This window comes from Telopea speciosissima, chromosome 6, assembly GCF_018873765.1.
Source record: "Telopea speciosissima isolate NSW1024214 ecotype Mountain lineage chromosome 6, Tspe_v1, whole genome shotgun sequence".
In the NCBI taxonomy this organism is placed as follows: domain Eukaryota; kingdom Viridiplantae; phylum Streptophyta; class Magnoliopsida; order Proteales; family Proteaceae; genus Telopea; species Telopea speciosissima.
Genome location: NC_057921.1, coordinates 21,339,575 through 21,366,150, shown reverse-complemented (window position 1 = coordinate 21,366,150; position 26,576 = coordinate 21,339,575). Strand labels below are relative to the sequence as shown.

Genomic DNA, 26,576 nt, shown 5'->3' with positions numbered 1-26,576 from the left:
AATTTTTAAAGGGCCTGGCGTGGTCCGCCATACTGTATCTACAAATGGCGAGCGCCTAGGACGCCTAATTAACATAGCCAGTCGCTTAATGTGTCTTTTTTTTTTTGTGTGTGTGTGTGTGTGTGTGTGTAATAATCAATGACTATTTATTCTTTTTATTTGTATTCCATTGGCTTGTGTACAGATTGTTATTTTAGTGAGATACATTGGATCATAAGGTAAAAAAACACAAAACAAGAGAAGAAGTTGAAAAGTTTAGAAGAATAGAAAGTGAAAAGAAGTTGAAACGAATAGAAAGTGAAAAGAAGAAAAAAAGTTGAAGACGGTGAAAACTTAAGTCGCGTTTTTCTTCTTCCCAAAGCTGCCGACAGTGTCTACTCTTCAGCCTTCTTCCTGTGTAAAGGTAAGTTTTTTTTTTTTCTGTTCCTCTAACTTCTGCAACACTTCTTCTCTCGTTCTCTGTTCACCTCCTTTGTTTTTGTTTCTGTTCCTATTCCATCTTCAGCACTTCTTCCCCCCTTTTTTTTACCGTCTCCCACTCTCCCTCTCTGTTTCTCTTCGACCCCCACCCCTGTTTTTTCTTTCTGTTGAAAGTTGAAACTTCTTAACCTTCTTCTTCTGCAACACTTCTTCTTCCTCCTCTTTTTTTTTTTTTACCGTCGCCCACTCTCCCTCTCTGTTTCTCTTCGACCCCCACCCCCTGTTTTTTTTTCCTGTTGAAACTTCTTAACCTTCACCCATCTGTTTCTCTTCGACTCCTAACCCCTTTTTTTTCCCAGTTGAAACTTCTTAACCTTCTCCGCTCTGTTTTTTTTTCATATTCCTTCCTCTTCTGCAGTTCTGCAACACTTCTTCTTCCTCCCTTTTTTTTTCTGTTGAACACTTGAACAAGAACAACTTGAAACTTCTGTCTCCCTCTCTGGTTTTTTATTTTTTTCTGTTCCTATTTCTTCTTCTTTTTTAACGGTCTCCCACTCTCCCTCTCTGTTTCTTCAACTAAGTAAGCTAAAACTTCTTAGGGCGTCTTTGGTATAGTTTTTATTTTTGATTTTTGCCTTAAAAAACGTTTTTGATTGTGTTTGGTATAGTTTATGGAGCCTGTTTCTATTTAAAAAGGATTGAAAGAAACCAAAAACTAAAAATAGATCGAAAGCTGTTTATTTTTTTTTGTTGAAAATCACTTTAGGTCATTTATGCGGGGACTTTAATGAGCACGTGCTCATAGGTCTCAAAATTGAAGGGTAAAAATGTCATTTACTTGTTTAATTAGAAATATCAACCTTCCTCCTCCAACTTCTTCTTCTTCTTCGTCCTCCACCCCATCCATCACTTCCCATTCTTCTTATTTTTCCTGCAACTCCACCCGTCCCCTCATCTTCTTGTTCCTGCGACCCCATTCGCCAAGTCCACAATCTATAGGTTGAACAATGATCGTCTTCTCCTTCTTGAGCAGAAGTGAATAACCCACTGTGTTGATATCGTTAAAAATGGGTCTGGCAAAGATGTAAGCATCAGCAGATTCAATGATTTCAGCACAGAAAGCAGTGGTTACAGCACCCCAGTAAGTGCCAATGAACCTGAGGTGGTGCTCCGGCACTAACCCTTTTGCGGATGGCATCACAACAACGGCATAACCATAGGCATCTGCAAGCTCTACAAAGGCTTCACAGGCCTTTGCCACTCTGAGTTTTGGACCACCCACCATGACTGGCTTGATGGCCTTGTTCAAGAACTCCACGGTAGCCTCAAAGGCTGCTTCTAGACCCATTTGATTACTCAATCTGAATCAAGCAAATCGAAAAAAAAAACTCAATAAATAAATAAATAACCTAATTGACTGATGAGATCACCAAAAGAAATCAAGAAATTACTGGGGAGAAAGGCAGAACGACACGGGTTCTATGCTAAAGGTAGGATGAGGAATAGACGTTAAGTTACAGATGATGCTAATATAAACAGGCTTGCTCGTTACAACAGCCAATGAGGTTGAGGCCAGGCTCTGCGATGAGGTGGTTGAGCAGGATTAAGTTGAAGTCACCAGGGACGGAGAAGACGTTAGTGGCATCGATCTCAACGAGTCGACGTGCTAGATAGCAACCGAGTGTGGCCTCGGAAGCGGCGACCAGAGACGGAGCCTCCAGGTTTTCGATGACAAAAACCCCAAAGGAAGGGATGCTGCCCACGGCGTCGCATGCGGGCTGAATCAAATAGGTTGAAGATGGGTAAAGGTGGCATCTCTCCACCCACCCACTTCAAAAAACTATTATGCACATAGGTATGCCAAACATGTTTCTTTGTGTATATTCTATTCTGTGTAGTGGTTACCAAACGATTTTTATATTTTGACCAAAAATGGTTTTCACAAATGATTTTTGTTAGATAGGCAAAAATAAAAAATAAAAAGCATACCAAAGAGAGCCTTAACCTTCTTCTTCCCTGTTTTTTTTTTTTTTTTCTGTTGAAACTTCTTGCAGACTCTTGCTCCATTTCCCCACTTCTATTATGTAATTCTATTTTTAACCTTTTTTTTCTGTAATTCTGTTTTTCTATTCTTTCTCGTGCTTAAGTGCTTAAGTGCTGTAAATATTATGTGCTTAATATAGGTCTTCATTTCTTAGTAAATGTTATTGTGCCTTTTATTTTGTTTTTTTTTTTAATGAATAATTGAATATACACTTCTTTATATATTATATATTTTGTTCAATCATTTGTTGAGTTTCTCATTTTAGCAAATAAGTATAATGTCATTTTGCATTGATATGGCTATTACGTTGATTCTTGTCTCTTGATGTTTCTTAAAGTGTCCATTTTTGTCTCTTAATGTTACTTTTAGTATTGATTCTTGATAAAAAAAAATTTATTATATCATTACTGTACAAGTCTATCAGATATATTAGATATATTAAAATAATACTAGGGTGCTTAGACCGCCTAGGCGGACAACTAGGCGCCTAAGCGCTTAGACAGACCTCCAACGCCGTGGTTCGCCTAGGCGCCGTGACAACTATGAAGCCAAGTAAAGGCTCCTCCCTCACTTCTCCCCCCCCCCATTGCGGCTGTGTCTCTTCTCTCCTTAGACAGCATGATTGATGATACCCTCTTTCCCTTTCCTTCTTTCTCCCATTGGTCCCTATGTCTCTCCTTCCTAACTCTTCTCTTATTGTCCCTCTTTGCTCTCCCTCTTGTTGCTTCTTATCTTTCTCTTTTCTTCTTTTTTAGCAGAGAATCCAGCAAGCCCCTTTTCTGTATTTTGTCTTGTAATCTAGGACTGCATAGTGCCATTCAATACCCTAAATTCGAATTTGTGATCTAGGTTTGGCTGGCTACATCAGGTTGACACAGATACCACTAAACATTATGGAAAGGGGTGTTGTGACTATCTTGGTATCTTGAGTTTCTCCTTCATCACTATTGTCGACAATTCAAGAATAGAAGCACGAACTTGTTAAGAGCAGAATGAAGGTAGTTTGAAAGATATTTTCTTTCGCCTTGTGTTTGTGTATGTTTGGAAGGAAAGGAATGCAAAGACTTTTGACCAAGGTTCAAAATTTCACCGAAATTACCGAAATAACGAAATGAGTATTGCAATTTATATGCGAAATTTACAGAAACTTCACCACAATATTTTGGTTTCAGTATTGGGTGAAATCCGAAATTTTGATCCCTGCTTTTGACAACATAACTGTCTGTAAAGAAAGTACTTAAGAGAATGAAGTGGATAGCTTCTAATTGGATAACAGTGAGACCTGATGATGCAGGTCCAAGCACTAGGAAGAAGAGAAGCCTTGACTTTGGTTGCTGCGTTTTGTTTTTTCGTTCGAGCCTTTCCCAAACTTAGTTTTTATTTGTTTAAGTTATTAGGGGCAAATCTGTCTTTTCCCCTTTTAATTGTTTTAGTTGTTTTATTTACTTTTACTTCCCCTCCACGATTTTCATTAGGAGGCTAGCTTTTGTTTTGTAATCAGATTTGGATTACAAGTCTGTTGATCTGTTTGTAATTAGGATTCAGATTGGGATTACAAGTCCTAGTCTGAGTAGGATTTGGCTTAAAGCCTTGATTAATAAATAAGCACATACGTGGGAGGCTCCCCCATAGTTCAATTATTCAATTTTTGCTTCTTCACTTACTGCCATTGCTGCTGAATGCTCTCTGAGTGTTGCATCTTTGTGGATCTCAAGGTAGATAGGGTGGGTGGACTCCTGCGACTCCTTGCATCGTGAAGATCAGGAGGTTATTCTCAATCACTCAAACTGCAATCTTTGGATACCCTTCAAACCAGTAAGTTTGATTTAATTTTCTGTTGACACCTTCTTCTCCTCATCCTCCAACCCAAACCTCCATTATCTGTCCAGCATTCCCCCCACTCAACCTAGCCTACAATCCCATCCATCCACTAAATCATAATCTCCATTAAACCGCAACTACCCCATACGAACCATAGCTTGGTTTTCAAGCAACCACCTTCCAGCCATCTGATCCCCTCCAAACTTCCATCGAGTTCTTTACTCATCCCCCCCCCCCAACACTCGATCCAACTTATAGCCATTCATTACACCTCTAACCCCCTCATCCCACACTCCATTAAAACCCAAAACCCAGAGATCAATAGGTCAATTCTGCCCTAATCTTGCAGAATTTTCAAACTCATCCAAACCCTAATATTCTTATACCATAATAAACCCCTAGACCTGCCAATTACAACCATATAAACCTTATTGTCATTACCTCACCCTAACCCTAGTTTTACCCTAAATTATCCATCCCTATTCCAATCGGCAAGCACTGTTAGAGATCCTCTTCCACTAGTTCCTAGTGGGAATTAATCCTACCTGGACTACATTAAATTGGTATCAGAGCCATGGATGAACATGGCAATCCAACTGTAAACACCAATCTGCCTCCCCCACCTGATCTCATGGCTGCAATCATGGATATGCCCCACAAGCTCTCGGCAGATCAGCAAGTCGATTGTTAGTGATGGAACAAAGGCAGTCTACACCTCTTAGGGACAACAACCTGCCCTTAGAAGTGGACAGATTTTAAGTAACTTCTGAGGTACATGGAACTCTGGGAAGGAATGAACATCATAGAGATCATTCCAGAAGTCATAGGGACCACATAGATCATTCCAGAAACCCTAGAGATCACAGAGATAGACGAAGGTATGACAAAGATGACTACAGAGAAGACAGGGGCAGAAACAGAGAAGAACCTCGAAGAACTAACTTTGAGGAATATCTGAGATCTTATTTCACTACTGATGAAGCTACTAACAGAAGGTTAAACTTGAGCTGAAAGAGTTTGATGGAACTCATGAACCTCAAGTATTCTATGACTGGCTTGCTTCCCTGGATGGCTACTTCGACTGGTATGACTTGCCTGAAGATAGAAAGATGAGATTGGCACGTACCACGCTGGTAGGCCCTGCCCGGGAATGGTGGCAAAATGCAAAGAGGGACATGAAACTTGATAGCCATGCACCTACTACCTGGGAAGACATGAGGTATGATTTGAAAGAGAAGTATTTGCCCATGCATTACAGAGTTCATATGCAGGATCAGTTCAACTCCCTACGTCAAGGGACTATGACTGTAGCTGAGTACATGCAGAAGTTTGATGCTCTTTCTTCTCGTACTGGCACTAGGGAAGGAGCAACTCAGATGTTATCTCGATTTCGGCTGGGATTGAGATCAGATATTGTTAGGGCTATTGGAGTTGCGGATGTTAGAGACATCAAGGACTGTTTTGAGAAAGCCCATAAGGCTGAAGACCTATTGAGTACCAATAGAAGGTTTGGTTCCTCTGCTGTCGACACCAAGAAATCTTTTCCAGCATCCAAACCTACTAGTGGTTACAATAGAGGAAACACTTCCACTGCAGGTCCTACAAGATCGGGTTACTCTACTGGCAGCTCTTCGCGTCCTACACCCCCTTCACGTGTAGACAGCAAGGGAAAAGTTCCCATGACCAGCAATGAACCTCATTCATGTTACTATTGCAATGAAAAGGGCCATTATGCCAAGGATTGTCCCCAAAAGCATAAGCAAGTTCATGTGGCTGAAAAAGAAGATGATAACCCTGATGATGATGATGAACAGGGTTTCTCTGCTTATCCCCCAAATGACTGCGATGATGGGGCTGATTACTTTGAAGACTTGGGTGATGATTATGAAGATACCCAAGGTGTTCATGTTGTAGCTCGCATATTGATGGCTGAAACCGATTGGCGACATCATTGTATTTTCTACACTCGTATGCGCACTGGAGAACGCACTACCCAGGTTATTATTGATAGTGGTAGCTGTGTTTGTTGAAATCCTTGAATAATGGCTTATCCATGAGACAGTGGCCATGCCTTTATTTATAATCTTAAAATATTACAAATATGGAAAAATTGCTTAACATTCAACTAGCACATTTAACATGTGCATAATGAACCTAAATACTATAGGTACAAGGTCGATATTACCCCTAAACCCATATTACAACACTCCCCCTCAAGTTGGTGCATACATATCAAACATGCCCAACTTGCTAACAATAGAACAAAATAATTTACTACCAATTCCCTTAGTAAGAATATCAACCACTTGATCACTAGACTGCACAAACAGAATACAAATGACTCCTTGCTCCAGCTTCTCCTTGATAAAGTGCCGATCAACCTCAACATGTTTGGTGCGGTCATGTTGGACTGGATTATGGGCAATGCTGATTGCAGATTTACACAATAGAGTCTCATGGGAAGATCAACTGACATTCCAAGATCTTGAAGAAGCCCCTTGAGCTAGAGAAGTTCGCACGCTGGCTCCAAACTCAGCTTCTGCACTTGACCGAGCTACCACTGCCTGCTTCTTTCTTCTCTAAGTAGTTGAGTTACTTCCAACATAGGTGCAATATCCAAAAGTGGACCTTCTATCATCAGGGTTGCCTGCCCAATCTACATCAGTATAAGCTTCCAATCGGAGATGACTATGTGAGGAATATAGAACTCCTTTACCAGAAAGGACTTCAGGTACCTAGAATCTGGTATGCTGCTTCCAAGTGAGAAGAGTGAGGATCATGCATAAACTGGCTGACTACCCGCACTACAAATGCAATATCTGGTCGGGTATATGACAAATATATCGATCTCCCAACCAATCTCTGATAACTTCCCTTATCCACAGGGTCAACTCCCTTACTTTTCAAATGTGTGTTGGGTACTTGGGTTCCAGAGGTGTATCAACAGGTTTACACCCAAGCATCCCAGTGTCACTCAATAAATCAAGAGTATACTTTCTCTAGGAAAGAGATATACCTTTGGCTGAATAGACAACCTCTATTCCCAAGAAATATCGCAATCTGCCCAAGTCTTTGACCTCAAACTCAGTACCCAAGCAGGTCTTCAACTTCTGAATTTCTTGTGTATCACTTCCGGTAATCACTATATCATCTACATAGACAATCAAAATAGTGATATGCTGGCCCACTCTTTTAACAAACAATGTGTGGTCAGCATTGCTCTACTTATATCCATTGGCAACCATGGCTTTATGGAACCGACCAAATCAGGCCCTGGGAGACTGCTTTAAGCCGTATAATGCCTTCTTCAACTTACACAACTTTCCCTTGGTGTTTGGTGAGGCAAATCCAAGAGGTATCTCCATATAGACATCTTCTTCCAACTCTCCATGTAGGAAGGCAATCTTCACATCAAGTTGTTGAAGATCCCAACCTTGATTCACAGCACAAGAAATGATGACTCTCACTGTATTCATCTTTGCCACAGGAGCAAAGGTCTCTTGATAGCATGGTTTAAAGTATCGACCGATACGATACGTATCGGTATCGGTCGATACCGACACGTCTCCTTTTTTTTTTTAAATGAACTATCTCGAATTGTATCGAAATGTATCGACCGATACAGGCCGATACGATACGATACAACCGATATGTGTCGATACCATCGATACGTCCAGTAAAGGGTTCAGTGGGTGGTTTAATACGTATCGATATGTATCGATACGTATCGGCCGATACAGCTCGATACATACCGATACGTACCGATACCATCGATATATTCCATAAAAAAAGCCATTTTCACACATAGACTCAATACAATTCCTAATCTAACGAAAAAATGAAGGAAAACTCTCAATCAAGAGTCTAAAATCTTGCATTTAATCTTGGTTTTTCACACTTTTAAACTAAAAACGAATCAAGGAGAACTACAACATCATCCTTTGCATCATCCAATACTCTTCATGGCTATAGACGATTACAACATGTGAGAAACTTCATCTTTTATAACAATTTCAATTTAATGCACTTGTTTAGTAATACATTATTCACCATTTTAGGTTTTATGCATGTCACTTATAATATGTTGCTTACTTATATTGTTTTTGGTTCCAAAAGTGTATTTCCATGTGTATCTTGACCATTTCTATGCGTATTTGTATTGTTCGATACGTATCACCGAAACGATACAATATGATACGATACGTCTCTTAAAATCACCCGACCGATACGATACCCGATACCGATACATTAAACCTTGCTTGATAGTCGATTCCTTGGGTTTGAGTGAACCCTTTGGCAACCAACCTTGCTTTATACCTTTCTACTGAACCGTCGGACTTGTGCTTCACAACAAAGACCCATTTGCAGCCAACGGGTTTCTTCCCTGGAGGAGGAATCACCAAATCCCATGTCTGATTTTTCTCTAGGGCACGCATTTCTTCATTCATCGCATCTTTCCATTTTGGTTCTGCTACTGCTTCCAGCCAATTGATAGAATAGTAACAGAGGATAATGAAGACACAAAGGCATGGAAAGAAGGAGTTAGAGAGTTGTATGACACAAAATTGGAAATTGGATGTTGTGTACAACTCCGCTTTGGTTTCCGAATAGCAATAGGTAAATCCAAACTAGGATCAGAAGGAAGCTTACCAGAAGAGTGAGTGGGATGACTCGGAGCAGGTGCAACTTGAGTAGGATTAGTGGTGGTGTTCTCTTTGTACAAAGGTCCTTGAGAAGGAAAAGATGTTCCTTGAGAATAGCTCTTCAAACTTGTCTCCCCCTGGACTGGTTGCTGCTCAATATGTCTCATTTCTTGTTCTTGACTTGTAATCCCATCTTCCAGTTCCACAGAAGAATCCTCTATAGTAGATATATGAACATCCAAAGGAACAATTAGTGGGACCTCTGAATCACTTGGAATCTCCTGCAAAGATACCAGTGATTTAAAGTAGGCCTCTGATTCGCGAAACATCCATGGTAATAAAGAATTTTCTAGTGGGAGGATGATAGCATTTGTATCCCTTCTGAGTAGCCGAGTAGCCTAGAAAAATGCACCGAAGCCCTTTGGGGTCGAACTTTCCGTGAACATGGTGGTTTCCAGCAAACACCACACATCCAAATACTTTGGGGGGCACCACAAAGGTAGAAGAACCCAACAGTATATCCAACGAGCAGCGACCTCCTAAGACTCGGGAAGGAAGCCGATTGATAAGGTAAGTGGCTGTAAGAACTACATCACCCCAAAATCGAGGCGGAACAGCCATAACAAACATCAAAGATCAAGCAACCTCGAGCAAATGCCGCTTCTTGCGTTTAGCTACGCCATTTTTGGGTAGGAGTATCCACACAAGAAGTCTGATGTAGAATCCCATGGTTATCCAAGTATGACCGAAAGGCACCATCCATATATTCCTTGCCATTGTCAGACCGAAGAATTTTTATTTTGGCATCGAACTGGGTGTGAACCAATTTATGAAACAGGGGAAAACAGGGGAAAACATCACTCTTATTATGCATCAAGTAGACCCAAGTAGTCTGACTATAACAGTCAATGAAGGTGACAAACCATCGGAAGCCAGAAGTAGAAACACACTGGGCAGGGCCCCAAACATCAGAATGTATTAAACCAAAAGGAGATAAATTCCTATAATCAGAAATGGGATATATTGTTCAAGTCTGCTTGGCTAAAATGCAAGCATCACAAGAAAGATTATATTTATTACATCTTTTAACTAAGCTAGGAAAAAGATCAGATAAAACCCTCATCGGGGGATGGCCCAAACGACGATGCCAATTATTTAACTCTAAAATAGCAGAATCAGATTCAGTAGACGAAGGTTGAGATGTCAAGGCTGCCAGTGAACCATCAAGTACATAGAGACCACCAACCACTTTACCACATGCAATCATACGACCCGTCTCCAAGTCTGAAACAAACAATGGTCAGGGAAAAAAGTCACTTTGCAATTTAAATCTCTGGTAATACTACTAATTGAGAGTAAATTAGTAGAGAATTTTGGAACATGCAAGACAGAGGACAGGCAAAGAGAGGATGTGCACTGTACAAATCCCTTTCCCAAGATAGGAGAAAGAGATCCGTCAACCACACAAACTTTAGTATGACCCGATAAAGGAAAATACTTGAAAAAAAGAGAGGAAGAACCTGTCATATGGTTGGTTACTCCAGAGTCAATCACCCAAGAATCGGGTATGACCGAGGAGCAGTTCCTACCAAATGAAATACTTGGGGAACGATTGGTATGAGTGGCAGAAGGCACAGAAACAGCCGAGGCAGCCAATGAAGAAGATGCAAATGTTGAAGAAGACGTGTCCAAATGAGTCATCATATCACTGAGATTTTGTAGTTCAGCCACAATATGAGAAAGAGATTGCTCGGGCTGCTCTTTAGTGGAGGCCCGATGTGCACAGGTACTATTGGACCGATTGGAACCACCTCTCCCCCGGCCCCGAGTATCAGTAGGGCGACCATGTAGCTTCCAACAGGGGTCCTTTGTATGCCACTCCTTCTCACAGTGATCACATTTAATAGGAGGGCGACCCCCATATGGATGAACACTAGTAACAGAACGTGAAGTATTGCCACGGGTAGAGGATGGAGCACCAGAGAGAAGAGCCGATCTTTCCTGATTAACAGGATTAACCATTGTTGTACGTCGGCTGTCCTCAGCAGAAAGAATCGCATATGCCTGCTCAAGAGTGGGCAGAGGATCACAATTCAGAATGTGTGCCCGGATCTGATCAAACTCAATATTGAGGTTGGCCAAGAAATCAAAAACACGGAGACCATCTTCCCACTTCCGAAAAGCCGTAGCATCAACATCACAAGTTGCAGTGAAGGTGCCCAGAAAATCCAACTGCTGCCACATAGTGCACATGGTGTTATAATATTGAGAAAGTGACAACTCCAACTGCTTGGTAGAGTGAATCTTGTGACGCAGCTCATAGCACTGGGCTGCATTCCCAACCTGAGAATACATGTCCTTGGCCGTTTTCCATATCTTGGCCGCTGAATCAAGAAGAAGATATCGACCGGCAATCTCTTGCTGACTTGCTCCATGGAATTCACCAAATAGGACATAACCAAGAAGTTAAAATTCATCCACCGATCTTGGGCATGACCAGTCTCAATAGACCTGACAAAAGTCCCTGTGATGTAGCCAGAGAGACCACGAGAACCAATAGCAAACAAACAAGAACGAGACCACAGTAGGTAATTGGTCCCATTTAATTTTATAGGACTGGCTGGAAAAGGAAAAAAATCACGCTACGATGTGCCGTCAGGGCTAATGGGAGCAGACGTAATCTCAGAGGAGTCAGGCATTGTGGCTGGTCATAGAAAAAATCTCAATAACAAAGAAGAAAAAAAATGCAGAATTGTTCACTGCATAGGGAAAAAAAATGGGCACAAAAAAGAGCCCTTGGTGGGAGTTAACTCAACACCAAAGGATGGTTTAAAATAATCGCAAGGTGGCTGGAAGGCCTCCAGCGGAAAAAAATGGGAGGAAGGGTCGCGGGAGGGTGGCGGTGGTGTGAGAAGGTGGTAGGAGGCTGGCTGAAGGCTGGTGGAGAGCTGGTGGTGGTGTGGAGGGGCTGGCGGTGGTGATTAGGTGCTAGCGGAAGGCTAGTGGAGGTGGTGGCTCCTGGCAGAAGTGGCTGCTGGCGGTGGTGCTGCTAGGATGAAATCACGATGGAGAGAAGAGAGAAAAAAAAAGGAAAGAGATTTTAAGTCCATATTCTTGGATTTTTGGCGCTAATACCATGTTGAAATCCTTGAATAATGGCTTATCCATGAGACAGTGGCCATGCCTTTATATATAATCTTAGAATATTACAAATATGGAAGACTTGCTTAACACTCAACAAGCACATTTAACATGTGCATAATGAACCTAGACACTATAGGTACAAGGACGATATTACCCCTGAACCCATATTACAATAGTGTTAATGTGATTTCTGACGGCTTTGTGAAGAAAGCTAATCAGAAGTTCGAGAAGCACCCATCACCTTACAAAGTCTCTTTGCTGAATGGTAACAAATTAGAGGTAAATAAGAGATGTAATGTCCCTTTACAGCTGCAAGCTTACAAAGAAGAGGTATAGTATGACATTATCCCAATAAAGATGACCGATGTTTTATTGGGAAGACCTTGGTTATATGATAATGATGTTGCTATCCTTGGGAAGAAGAACCAGTGTGTGTTCCAACACAAGGGCCAGCAAGTTATTTTTAACCCTCTTCATCTACCCTTAGAGATGCGCAAACGCCAATCAATGCGTACCAACCAAAAGGGGACAGATTGTGAGAGTAAAATACTAGCTGTTGCGGAAAAGGAGTTGCAATAGACCAGCCATGATTCAGGTCTGGTTCTAGCCGTGGTGACTCAAGAAGTTGCTGCCCAGACAGAAGTGAAGCTTACAGCCCATTAAGGACTTGTTACACGATTTCTCAGAAGTGGTGCCAGAGGAACTGCCTAATGAGCTTCCCCCAACCCCCATTGAGAGATATTCAGCATGCAATTGATTTGGTGCCTGGTTCTATTTTGCCAAATCTGCCCGCCTACAGAATGAGTCCAACAGAGCATGAAGAGCTCAAGAAGTAAGTTGGAGAGCTGCTCCAAAAGGGATTCATTGAAGAGAGTCTAAGTCCTTGTGCTGTTCCAGCCTTATTGACTCCAAAGAAAGATGGTTCATGGCGTATGTGCGTGGATAGCAGAGCCATCAACAAGATTACCATCAAGTATAGGTTTCCAATTCCTAGTCAAAGAAAGATGGTTCATGGCGTGTGTGTGTGGATAGCAGAGCCATCAACAAGATTACCATCAAGTATAGGTTTCCAATTCCTAGGCTTGATGATATGTTAGACATGTTGTCCGGCTCTATGATCTTCTCTAAGATCGATCTACGAAGTGGTTACCATCAGATTTGTATCCGGCCTAGAGACGAATGGAAGACAGCCTTCAAGACCAAGGATCTGTTCGAATGGAGGGTTATGCCCTTTAGTCTGACGAATGCACCTAGCACATTCATGAGAGTCATGACTCAGGTACTTCGTCCCTTTATTGGTAAATTTCAGGTTGTTTATTTTGATGACATTTTGGCGTATAGCAAGCATCCAGATGACCACATTGACCACTTGAAGCAAGTTCTTAGAGTACTCAGATAGGAGAAATGATATATCAGCTTGAAGAAGTGCTCTTTCATGCTGCCCAAGGTTGTTTTTCTTGGTTTTATTATATCTTCAAAAGGTGTAGAGGCTGATCTGGAAAAGGTCAGAAGTATTGTTGATTGGCCTACTCCGAGGACATTTACAGAAGTAAGAAGCTTCCATGGTTTGGCATCTTTTTATAGGCGATTTGTTTGCAATTTTAGTGCCATCATGGCACCCATTACTGAGTGCACCAAACAAAGCAAGGGAAAGTTCGAATGGACAGCAGCTGCCCATAAATCTTTCCAAGTGATCAAGAAGAGGATGACTAAAGCTCCAATGTTACGCCTCCCAAACTTTGACCACATATTCGAAATTGTCACTGGTGCTTCCCATATTGGTCTAGGAGGAGTTCCTATGCAGAATGGGCACCCTATTGCCTTCTACAGTGAAAAGTTTAATGATGCCAAAACCAGGTAATCTACTTATGACATCAAGCTCTATGTTATTGTTCAGGTGTTGTGGCATTGGTGGCACTATCTTATTGGCAAAGAATTTGTCCTGTACACGGATCATGAGGCACTCAAGCACCTCCACTCCCTGAAGCATAGTTTGAAATCTTGCGATATCTCGCCATCTCGGACTGGTCGAGATTTCCGAAATATACCAAAATTTCGCTGAAATATGGTATTTTTTCTGCCTTATTTCGGCACTCCATCTTGGTGGGTTTTTGGCCATGTTAAGGCCTAATACTTCATTGACACCCTTATTTAAGCTAAACAAACACATTTATACCTTCATATTGCAAAAAAATGAACTAAAAGTGGTGTTGTGAGTTTGCACCCTTGATTGACAGTATACAGTCGTTGACCCTGATGTATAAATAGTTAAATACACATTGATTAGGTACTAAAAGACATAAGAAATGTAAACAAAGTAATGAAACAAAAATAACTCATAAGTCATAACTCATAACTCATAAACTCCATAATAGTCAATAGTTCAATATTCAATAGTCAATACTCATTACTCAATAGTCAATACACAAGTTCACAACTCACAAGAGTGCAAGACTCACAAGTCACAACTGGCATAAAAGGATAAAACAAATCCTAGTAATAATTGCTATGCCTTCTTGGATCGACCCCACTCATGCTCCGTTGGAGTCGCCGTCATTGCTCTCTGTCTGAAGGACATACGTGGACCACGGTATAGATTGGGTGAAGAAACGAATGTAGTCATTCACAATTGTCATGTAAATGGAGTTATCAACATACTGAAGGTAACAATCCGTCAAAAATGATGAAGAACAATGCTTGAATGAGGCTTGGAAGAGTGGAAGAAAACCACAAATGAAGAAGCAAAGAGAGCTCCATGTAGATCTCGGTCGAAATTTCGACCAAGACTTGCGAGATTCTGTATGTAAACTCAGAGTCACGTGAGGCTTTAAGTGATTGTAACAAATTTCGGCGATATTTCGATAATATACCAAAATATCACGAAATCTCGCTGATATCTGTACATTTTCCATTTCACCTGGCCATCTCGTCTCGGTACTCTCAAGATATCTGAAATTTATCGATATATAGGCAAAATTTCGCGAAATCTTGAACCATGCCCAAAAGTCCATTAGCGCCAGGCATGCTAAATAGGTTGCTTATCTACAGGAATTTAATTTTGCCCTCAAGTACAAGTCAGGAAAGGAGAACACAGTGGCTGATGCACTAAGCAAAAAAATCCTGACTTCGAACACATTCTCTGCCCATGCACTTAGCATCGAGCAGATCAGAGAAGAGTATGCTAGTGACAAGGACTTTCATGTCCTATATACTGATTTGAAGCAGGGTGGACAGCACCCTAAGTATTCTTTACATGATGGTTATTTGTTCATTGGAACATGACTCTGCATTCCCGACTCGTCCCTATGCCATCACATCATTATTAGGGAGTTACATGGAGGAGGCCCAGGAGGAAACTTTGGAAAGGACAAAACCATCTTGCAAGTGACTGATCGGTACTATTGGCCTCACTTGGCCAAAGATGTTGAGCATGTAATCAGGAGAGGCCGAGTTTGCCAGTTAGCTAAGGGTGCCAAGCAGAACACGGGTCTCTATTCACCATTGTCGATCCCTCACCAGCCCTAGGTTGACATCAGTATGGATTTTGTACTTGGGCTGCCCCCTACTAGAGAGAGCTTCGATTCCATCATGGTGGTTGTTGACAGATTCACCAGGATGGCTCATTTTATCCCCTCCCGAAAAACACTTGATGCTTCCCACATTGCCAAGTTGTTTTTCAAGGAGATAGTTCGTATACATGGGCTGCCAAGTACTATAGTCTCTGATCGGGATGTGAAGTTTATGAGCTACTTCTAGAAGACTTTATGGCTGAAGACAAACACCAAGCTTATGTTCTCTACTGCATTCCACCCACAGACTGACGGGCAAACAAAGGTGGTAAACAGGAGCCTCAGTAACCTACTAAGATATTTGGTCAAAGATTATGAGAAGACATGGCCCTCCATTCTTGACATTCTTGATTTTGCATACAACAGTTCTGTAAACAGAACCACTGGACGTACTCCTTTCGATCTCCTTGGGATACAGCCCAAACGTCCCATTGATCTAGTCCCTTTACCCCCTCAAGCTAGGGCAAGTGTGGAAGCAGATGAGTTCCTCCGCCACATCATCGAGGTGCACGCTGATGTTCGTAGGAAGATAGCACTCAGCACTGATCATTATAAGGCTACTGCTGATAAGCATTGCCGGTTTGTTGAATTCAAGCCTAGGGATATGGTCATGGTCAGTGTGAACCCAAAGAAACACCAGCCAGGTGTCAATAGTAAGCTCCATCCGAAGAAGAAGGGTTTATACAAGGTGCTGAAACGTATTGGACCCAATGCTTATGTTCTGGAATTGCCTGTTGATATGGGCATAAGCAATGTTTTTAATGTGGCTGATCTTTACTTGTATACGGGACATCACTCAGACAATGGTGATTCGGAGCATATGTTGAGGCTGCCCCAACTCAAGCCACCCACTGAAGATGTGATCGAGGAGGTCCTAGATGACATGCATAAGACCACTCGACATGGCACCGGCTACCATTCTTTCCTTGTCAAATGAAAAGGTCGTCCACGCCAGGATAGTACTTGGATCTATGCAGATGACTTCAAGAAGCTTGATCCCGAGTTGTATGATCGATACATGGCCTTCACCCACTCATCGGAAATTAATGTTTCTAAGCCGGGGAGAGCTGATGTAGGTCCAAGCACTAGGAAGAAGAAGAATCCTTGACTTTGGCTGCTGTGTTTTGTTTTTTCGTTGGAGCCTTTCCCAAACTTAGTTTTTATTTGTTTAAGTTATTAGGGGCAAATCTGTCTTTTCCCTTTTTAATTGTTTAGTTGTTTTATTTTCTTTTACTTCCCCTCCACGATTTTCATTAAGAGGCTAGCTTTTGTTTTATAATCAGATTTGGATTACAAGTCAGTTGATCTGTTTGTCTGAGTAGGATTTGGCTTAAAGCCTTGATTAATAAATATGCACAATCGTGGGAGGCTCCCCCACAGTTCAATTATTCAATTTTTGCTTCTTAGCTTGCTGCCATTGCTGCTGAATGCTCTCTGAGTGTTGCATCCTTGTGGATCTCAAGGTGGATAGGGTGGGTGGACTCCTGCGACTCCTTGCATCGTGAAGATCAGGAGGTTATTCTCAATCACTCAAGCTGCTGCCTTTGGATACCCTTCAAACCAGTAAGTTTAATTAAATTTTCTGTTTACACCTTCTTCTCATCCTCCAACCCAAACCTCCATTATCTGTCCAGCATTCCCCCCACTCGACCTAGCCTACAATCCCATCCATCCACTAAATCATAATCTCCATTAAACCTGCAACTATCCCATGCGAACCATAGCTTGATTTTCAAGGAACCACCTTCCAGCCATCTGATCCCCTCCAAACTTCCATTGAGTTCTTTACTCATCTTTGGCGCCCCCCCCCCCCCACACACTCGATCCAACTTATAGCCATTCATTCCACCTCCAACCAGGGGTGTAAATGAATAGCCGAAATCCGTTTCCGTATTCATGTCCGTATCCGTTTAGCACTATCCGAATCCGTCCGAAAGCTAAACGGATATGGATACGGATAGGCTATAGCTATCCGAAAAGCTATATTTACATGTAAATGGATAAAATATTCAATCCGTATCCGTGTCCGTATCTGTTTAGCACTATCCAAATCCGTCCGAAAGCTAATCGGATGCGGATGCGGATATAGCACTATCCGAGCCGAATCCGATCCATATCCATCCCTACCTCTAACCCCCTCATCCCCACACTCCATTAAAACCCAAAACCTAGAGATCAATAGGTCAATTCTGCCCTAATCTTGCAGAATTTTCAAACTCATCCAAACCTTAATATTCTTATACCATAATAACCCCCTAGACCTGCCTATTACAACCATATAAACCTTATTGTCATTACCTCACCCTAACCCTAGTTTTATCCTAAATTACCCATCCCTGTTCCAATAGGCCAGCACTGTTAGAGATCCTCTTCCACTGGTTCCTAGTGGGAATTAATCCTACCTGGACTACATTACCTGACTTTAGGCTAGGGGAACTCAATAATTTTGCAAGATGAAGTTAGTCAGATTAAATCTTTATGGGGTTCATGGGTCAATACAGAGTGTGCAGAAGACCAAGTTGTGTGGGAAGCTTATACTTACTTCAAGTGTATAACTCTTTTGCGAAGTCCTTTTACTGAGTTATTAATATTATAATACATTGCTTTTTAATTGATGCTGATAAATTATACTCCAAACAGTACCATCGCAAGAAGGGAGAAACCAGGCCTAAACTAAATTCAGTTGGTTCAGGCCAGATCCTCCAGTCCTAAATATTCTAGCCCAAGTTTCAGTTAACTCCAGTCAAAATAGTTCAAGAGTAATTAATGCATGTGTGCTGGAAAAGAGATCAATTAATTCCAGTCCAAGAGTTAGTCAAGAAGTTTCAAGAGTAACATGTGTTGAAAAAGAAAAGCATTAACTAGTTAGTTGTAACTAGATCTAAAATAGAAAAGTCCTATTTCAGTCAATAGGTCAGTTTCCTTGCTAGTTGTGAAAGACCTTGAAAATGTAAATTTCATTAATTGGTCAAAAAGTCTAGGAGGAAGTCCCTATAAGAATCTAAACCCTCCTAGCCAATCTATGTAAGGAGTTGCTTGTAAGTTAATGGAAGAATAGAATTTGAATGAAATCTTGTCTTTGCCAACATAACTGTGAGATACAGAGTTGCTTGGTGAGATTCCTTGTTTTGGGTTGGTAAGATTCTAATCAAGGTCTGGGTGAGAAGCCTTGGTCATATCCCTCTTATCTTTTCCTTGTTCCTGTAACTTTTGAGTTATTCACATATTTGTTCCGGAAGGTGTTGGTTGCAGATCACAAGGAACGAATGGCGCAGAAGCTGGTGTCAATTTTACTGTTCTCACTTCCTTACGATCCTATCTAGCAAGGATTCTGACTCTGTCGCCAGGACCTCATCATTAATCTATCTTAAAAAATTGTAAAAAAAATGTTTTAAGGGAATAACTCAAAGTATAGGCAATACCAGGAAGGATAATATTCCAAGGGCACAATTCTCTGTCCAAAAGACCCATAAACGTACAATTTCCGGCATGTGCCACCGTGTATGGCTGTACGCAACCAACAGAATTGTTCATGAACTCTGGGTCCATTAGATATGGGTCTCAAACTGCTATTCATATTTAATCTTTCTGTGATATCACATGCAAATTAACTGTCCTTTTTTTTTATAAGCATTACCTGCATTCTTTCTAACATTCTGACACATTATGGCCACAGAAAAAGGAAAGAAACAAGGGTTTAAATTTTATACTACATGGTTCACAATGGTTACTTAATACAATTACCTCTTTGTCACCACCTTTGAAAATTCCTTTCCTACGTTTTTGCTTTGTATCGGCTACCTGCAATTCAGAACAAAAATGCAAGTTTAGGAACTACTCCTCTAAAGGTGATAAAACTACTACAGCTAACAAATAAAAAAATATAACTATGGAGTAATGCCAATTGCTAGTGGGCGAGCCTTGGCGCAACGGTTAAGTTGCACTATTGCAACCTGTTGGTTGCAGGTTCAAAACTTGGAAACAGCCTCTCCTGCGAAACAGGAGGTAGGGCTGCGTGCATTTGCCCCTCCCAGACCCTGCAGTAGTGGGAGCCTCGTGCACTGGGTAGCTCTTTTAGAGTAACTGATTCCTTCGGTTTTTGAAAGTGGATCTTAAATGTAGAAAATTACCACTAGTTCTGCTGCTATTGGCTAATAGTTCGCAGATAGAACAAACCTTATCTAGAATGGTAAACACAATTTCATATAATTTGGCCAAAATTTCATTGTTGCTTGAGGGAGCAAACGTAAGGGCCTTCAAAGCAGCAATCCTCCGCGCATGAACTTCAAAAGACCAATAAACAAAACAAAAATTATTTCAGACCTTATCAAGACGAATAAAAACCCCTATGGCATCAAATTTACTACTATTGTCTAATTTATAGGGACCAACATTTGATTATTTGAAAATTCAACTGAAAAAGTATGGAACATAAGCAGAACAATAAGATCCAAGTACCTTCCAGGTAGAGGTTTTATGTAAGGTGGGAAGAAACAAAGTCACCAAAGTGAGAAGCAGAAGCAAGATGCAAGGAGAAAAAAAATAGCACATAATTGAAAACAAAGAAGTGATAACCTCCCCAAAATTATAGGCAAAAATGTCTCTATGAGGCTAATTGGTTCGAGTCCGGATTGTCTGTGATTTGTGCCACAGGGTAGCCCTGTAGCAAGCCAATTCAAATGAGATCATAAGGACTATGTATTGGCATTCATGTGTTCCTCCCTCTTTGTATAGTTAACGACTTAACGGACGTCAGCAAAGAGCAATAGATTGCGCATCCTCTTTCACTCTTGTCCCTCAATTCTTAAACCTTCTCCCATTCCCATCCAATAACAATGATTGGTAAATGAAGAACTGGGGCAGCAACAACTGTTCAACAGGCACTATATCAGCTACTTTTTGACCTCCCCTAGCCCCTAGCGAAACTACAACACCAAATTCCAATGTATCCATAAATGTGATTGGTGACAATCATGAAAAAGCAAGCAGAATGTTAGATACTTGAGCTTCAAATGAAGATTGAACTTCTACAGAAACTGTTAAGACTATGAGTACTTTAAATTCTAAATTCAAGTGATTCACCTGTACTCTGGTTTTGAATTTGAACTTTAAACCTATGTTCGTAATTTCTACCTCTTCTTCTCTTGAGGATTGTTTAACTAGATTGGAGGATCATCCCGTTGGTTCATGCTGACTGCCAGATTTATTCACTACTCAATAAAGAGGTACAGAAAATGACATAAACAGATGAAAGAACAGATTGAATCTCTAAAGGAAGAATGTTTTTGTATGCCTACCCATAAACTTACTCTTGCTCTTGGTAACATTGCCTGGATGACTTCTCATAAACCAACCATATAGCAATTGTACAGCATCCACATTGTACAGATTTTGACATGTAAAAGAGAGGGGGGGGGGGGGGAGGGGATGGTGTTTGTAATTTGTAGTGGCTCATATTAATAGACCTCCAACTTCAAACTTAATCCAATCCTCCAAGAACCTCTGTACAAATCAACCAGCAAGCAAACCTTAATCCTCAATACCCGTAGACTTCAAAATTTGAACTCCCATAGAACTTAATTCCCTACCATGGAACCTAACTTTAGTTCTCTAACTGAGAACCTTGTTTACAATTTGAGCAGTCAAGCTCTGACCCTAGTTACTAATTTGGAGCAGAGCTGTATTCTTTTAATTGGTCCTTCATCAAAAGTCCAAACCAATACAAAACTAAGGTAATCCAACTACACGGTTCATTACCAAAAAAAACTACACGGTACCATAAATCTATGTTTCCAAATACTTATGTTCCGCTAACTGGAAAATATTAAAATAAAGCACAAATGCAGAGCTAGAAAACCAAATCATAGACTCGGCTATGATTCCAGGAAAACATGGAGAGGTCTAAAAACATTTTTTTGTCTTCAGGCACGAAAAAACTGGAAAATTTTAAATGAGTAGGCTTGCACATCAATTCTAGAACAGTTTAACATTTATCATGTCCCAAGTTACAAGTTTAAAATTCTTAGTTCCACCTTTATGAAGATAGAGTGTAAATATATGGTGCACCATGAATTTTGAATGGAGCTGGCTCGAGATAGGGAGAGAATTATGTTCTACATCTATAATCCATAGTCCATTGAATAGCTTTCCAAAGTAAACCAACACCAGCTACCCTCCAAGTGCTTTCAATATTTTTATTAGGTTAGAATACAATGACAACACCACCACCAATCATAAAGGATTGGGGACACTCAGTAGGGACTACACAATGGTGATGGCCACAGGCCCTCAAGTACAAAGAATTACTAGAATCACCAGAATTGGCCAACTCATGAGCTAGAGAATTGGCTGGAAGGAAAAATTCATGTCAAGGAAATCCATTGAGCCTGAAAATATTTTTTTTCCTTTTAGGTGGGATTACTACACCGACTCTGCTGCAGTTCTACTTCAATTTCATGTTTCATTCAAAAAATAACCACTATAAATCATAAAATCAAGAAACAATCAGTATCACTAAAAAGCAAGGTCCAGTGGTTAGCAACAGAATATAGATATATTAAAATAAACCCCGCATAATGCAGTAACCACTTTACATTCTACATCAGCATTTAAGGCCTCTTTTGTAAGCTGATCAACTATTCGAGGTACAACATCTGCTCTAGTCACCCCTCCAACAGCATCAATGTCAGCAAGAGCATCCCAATTTGGTGTGGGAATCCCACCACCTGAAGCTAAACCTTGAGCACCGGTGTCTGATAAAATCCGAGCTAAGTAGTAGTACACATAACGTAGGATACTCCTGTCCTCACATTGCTGATGAAGCTGGAAAGCAGAAAATGCTGAACAGAGTGAGACTCATTATATTAGACCCCTCCAGCTCCTGAATCTAGACCTTATAGCAACCAGAGCCATAAGATACAGGAGCACATCGAAAGCAGAGAATGGAAGAAATTTCAACTGCAATGAGAAGTAATATCTAAAACAACAAAATGTGCTAAAGCATAAACTAATCTTGATATAAAACTCGTAGGATTTCCACCATTTTCTGCTTCTGTGAGTTCAACAACAGGAACATTTAAAAATATGAATATTGAAAGCATCAATTATGCATTTGCTGGATTGTAAGTAATAATTATTTGCAAGAGAGAATTTACCCAAACGGGAGGGGGAAAAAAAGGGGGAAGTTAAACTAATAATATTGTATCAAGACAGGAACTGAAATTCCAAAGAGGAAACACGAGGAATAGAGCGTAAGAGAGTCATACCATGAGAAGAGATGGAGCCAAAGAAGGATCAACAGAATTGTAAACAGCAAGTTTTGGGAATACATGAACCACTAACTGCTTCTGGGAGTTTTTCTACAGAAATAGGGGTGAGGGAAAGGGTTAAAATTCATCACAATTATATCACACCTGTTACAAAAACTGGAGGAAGACTACCAATTTACCTGATCACATGTGGCAGCAAGTTCGTGAATACTCCTGGCTAATTGCGAATACGAAACCGGCTGCAACAAAATCATGTTTTCTCATTGAGACAAAATATCAATATAAGGGAAAATTGTTGACCTTTGTATGTAGTAATGGAGGACAAAACAAATTGATTGTAATGAGAGAGAAAAACCTTTCTCTTGACTTGCTTCTGAGGCATATTTCGGACGGGATTCAAAGCTTTGGCGACCGAAATGGTATCGGATTGGATCTGCATCAGAGTGCTTCTCTTGCCCTTACGATCTGATGGGGCTGACGGTTTACCTAGGGTCGAAGGAGGAGGCACTGCTGCTGAATTGGTAGTGGAGGAGGTGGTGGTGGTGGAAGAAACGGCTGAAGCAGTTGAGGGATCGGAGGTTATCAGATCCATGAGTGTTGCACCTGACGAATCCATCCTCTCCAAACCAGAAGCTCCTCGAGCAATGAAATAGTCTGGTTAAGAGGAAACTTGGTTCGTTAGGGCTTCTTCTTTTCTTCGTCTTCTTTGCATTGATTCGTGCTTGCTGTTCCGTTCCTGCAAGTGCGATCTGTTAACTGGAAGTATCTACCAAGAATGTTAGGGAGGAACCATAAAATTAAAACGGGAATGGCAGAAAGGCAACCAAAAAAAAAAAAAAAACTTTGTTGTACCCTTGGGTTTTAAGCCGGGGTTGTTTTTACCAAAAACAAATGTCGGGGTAGTTTACCTTACCCCTAAAGCAAATAATAAATTGGGGGGTTGGGCGGTCATTTCGCCCCTACTGTGTATAAGCGTGACCGCCTCTGTGTCCTCACAGAAAACTTTTTTTTTCTTTTCTTTTAAATTATTTGAAAGCGCATCTCTCAAGTCTAAACGCGAGTATACTACTTTTTATTTTTTGATTTTTGGTTAAAACGCGAGTATGCTACCTGTTTTACATTTTCATTCAACAAATAAAATGTGTTTAACTGAAAAAATTAAATATAAATAAAAGGACGTTGTCTGGTGGCGTGCAACTTGTGCCTACATACAGCCCCCTACAGAATGAAAATCGCCCTGATTTATGCCTCTGTGCGTTCCCCATTACAATAAAATGTATTAAATAAAGAGAATAAAAAAATATATATACAAATTATTTGACTTGATGCCAATAAGAAAATCCTTTGTCCACTATAACATGTTTAAAATAGTTTAGAATTTAGACGGACTGGTCAAAATTGGTCAAATATTTCAATAAAAAATTACATTAAAATCCTCTGCAGTACTCAACGGGGCGACGGTGCCCATCTGGCAGCACAGCAGAGTACATGTGTGCCATGTGTGCCGCGTGGCCTTTGTTGTGCCATTGGATGTGTACTGCCGGCCCACCGGTACTACAGAGGATCTTGGTCCTAAAAAATTAGAGAAAAATACGGGTTTTCAGCATTTAAATTCAAAAAATTGAAGAAAAAAAAACTGCAATATATACATATATAAATTAAAGAGTTATAATTACCAAAAAAAACTAAAGAGTTATTACCTAATATATGAACTTTTCACTTTCCAATTATTGTAAGTAGGGGTGTCAACCGGTCGGGCTGGGTCGGGTTCGGTTGGGCCTAGGCAGGCCTCACCAATTGTGCAGATTGCACCGTGTCCGACCATTTTAGTATTCGGTTCGGGCCATGTCGGGCTCGATCGGGGTTCGATCGGTGTCAGATTTTTAATCGAGTACTAAAATCGGGCTTTAATCGGGTCTTAACCGGGTTGTGGGCCTGTTTAACTCTTCATTGGGCCTTACCCAAATCTTAATTGGGCCTTTACAGAATTAAATTCCTACTTGTAAAAATAAAGAGAAAAGAAATGGGTTTCGACCAAAACACATTCAAGACCCAAATCCAAACCCAAATTTTCAAACCATAATCTTTTCCTAAACTTATGTTTACTAGTTTCTACCAAAAAAAATGAAGAACTTATGTTTATTAGTTTTTATTTACTGATTTGTTTCTTTTTATAATTATAATTAACTCAAATTTATGAAGGGCTTATGCTTATCAGCTCAATCACCATTGACGGTACTGGGTTCGTCCTGCTATTTGTTTTCTCTTTGGAGCAAGAACACCCCCAGCCCTTTTTGTATATGTCTAGTTCTAATTCTATGAAATGAGAAGCTTAATGGAGAAGAATATAAACATTTTTCTGAGTTAAGGAAACCCATCAATTGAATTGCCCATTAATTTGGGCTTAATGGGCTAATCATTTTAAGGAGTTAAATAGGAAAAGAGAGAGGGTTATTAGGTGGGCTAAATGGATTAATGGAGGGTGGTTTGCTTAAAGGGTCGAGCTAGGACGGGCTGTAGCTGGGCGAGCTAGGTCGGGCTTGAAAACGGTCGGTTCGGTTGGGTGCCCGACGAGCTAGGACCCCACACCGGGACCGCCCTATTATTAAACATGTCGGGCTTAAGCCCGACACATTTAAGAATCGGTCCGGTACGAGTCGGGCTTTAACCGAGCGGGCTCGGTCGAGCCTGCCGGGCCGGGCCTGGAATTGACACCCCTAATTGTAAGTGGCTCATCCATCCTATTTGGAGCACAATATTAACATTGACTCAACGATCCTGTTTGGAGCACAAAAGCCAAGATACAATAAGCATGGTGATAAACCAAAAATACACAGGCTAGTCCTGAGATGCCACATGTCCTAACCCAAAGGAGAGGTTGGCCCAAGCCGGACCACGACAGAACCCATTTGGCAAATCCAAGAGGAATAGACCCAAGAAGTCATCCAGAGACCAAGTCTTCCATGCAAGCCAACAAGGTCTAACTGTATCATGACGTCACCGCCAAGATCTACGTCATCTTATCATTAGAAGGATGTTAACCCAAAGAGATGTGATCCTATCCGGACAAATACATCAAGGATCATTATCCAACACTTGAAGAACACACATATCTATCTATTTGGGAACCTCTTCCCTACCAGGACTCTACGTCTCATAAAGTGACACCCTACTATGTGATAAACTCTTCCACGAAGAATACTTATCACCAACAGGGACTCTCCACACCGCCACACTCAACTATAAATACTTAAGTATTATAACCCATTATTCATCCTGAATTCCAATAATTCATCTGTTGCTAAGAGAGATCTAACTTAGGCATCGGAGAGTCCTAGGCCGAAACCACACCGGTTCTCCCTTGTCCCTGACATCCTTTTGCAGGTTGCGGCACCCGAAGGACCTACTTGAGATTTCCTGAGGCAACAGATTGGCGTAGTCGGTGGGAACGATGCTAGACAACATTTCTACTAGCTCGCTTCCTCAAGTACTCAATGGCACCGCGCTGCTCCCTCTACCAATGCTCCGAGGGAGAGGAACGAGACACCACCACCGGAGAGCTCTCGTTGAAGAACCGATCATCAAGGACTTCCAGAGACGGAGAACCCAGAGAACGTACACGTCGACGCAAGAGAGATAAATCTTGATGAAGAAATACCCAGGGAAG

General features: G+C 41.0%; 1 protein-coding gene across 1 annotated transcript in view; it reads right to left on the bottom strand.

Annotated features, from left to right (window-relative positions):
- LOC122664410 overlaps positions 1-23,610 on the bottom strand; it is a 92,720-nt gene extending 69,110 nt beyond the window's left edge. The window contains exons 1-6 of the mRNA XM_043860209.1: positions 23,265-23,610; positions 23,089-23,148; positions 22,907-22,999; positions 22,235-22,463; positions 19,818-19,924; positions 19,386-19,442 (exon numbers count right to left, since the gene is read on the bottom strand). Coding sequence (XP_043716144.1) covers positions 19,386-19,442; positions 19,818-19,924; positions 22,235-22,463; positions 22,907-22,999; positions 23,089-23,148; positions 23,265-23,525 — 807 coding nt within the window. The 5' untranslated portion in view covers positions 23,526-23,610. The remainder of the gene's footprint in view (positions 1-19,385; positions 19,443-19,817; positions 19,925-22,234; positions 22,464-22,906; positions 23,000-23,088; positions 23,149-23,264) is intronic.
- Between the last annotated feature and the right edge of the window lie 2,966 nt (positions 23,611-26,576).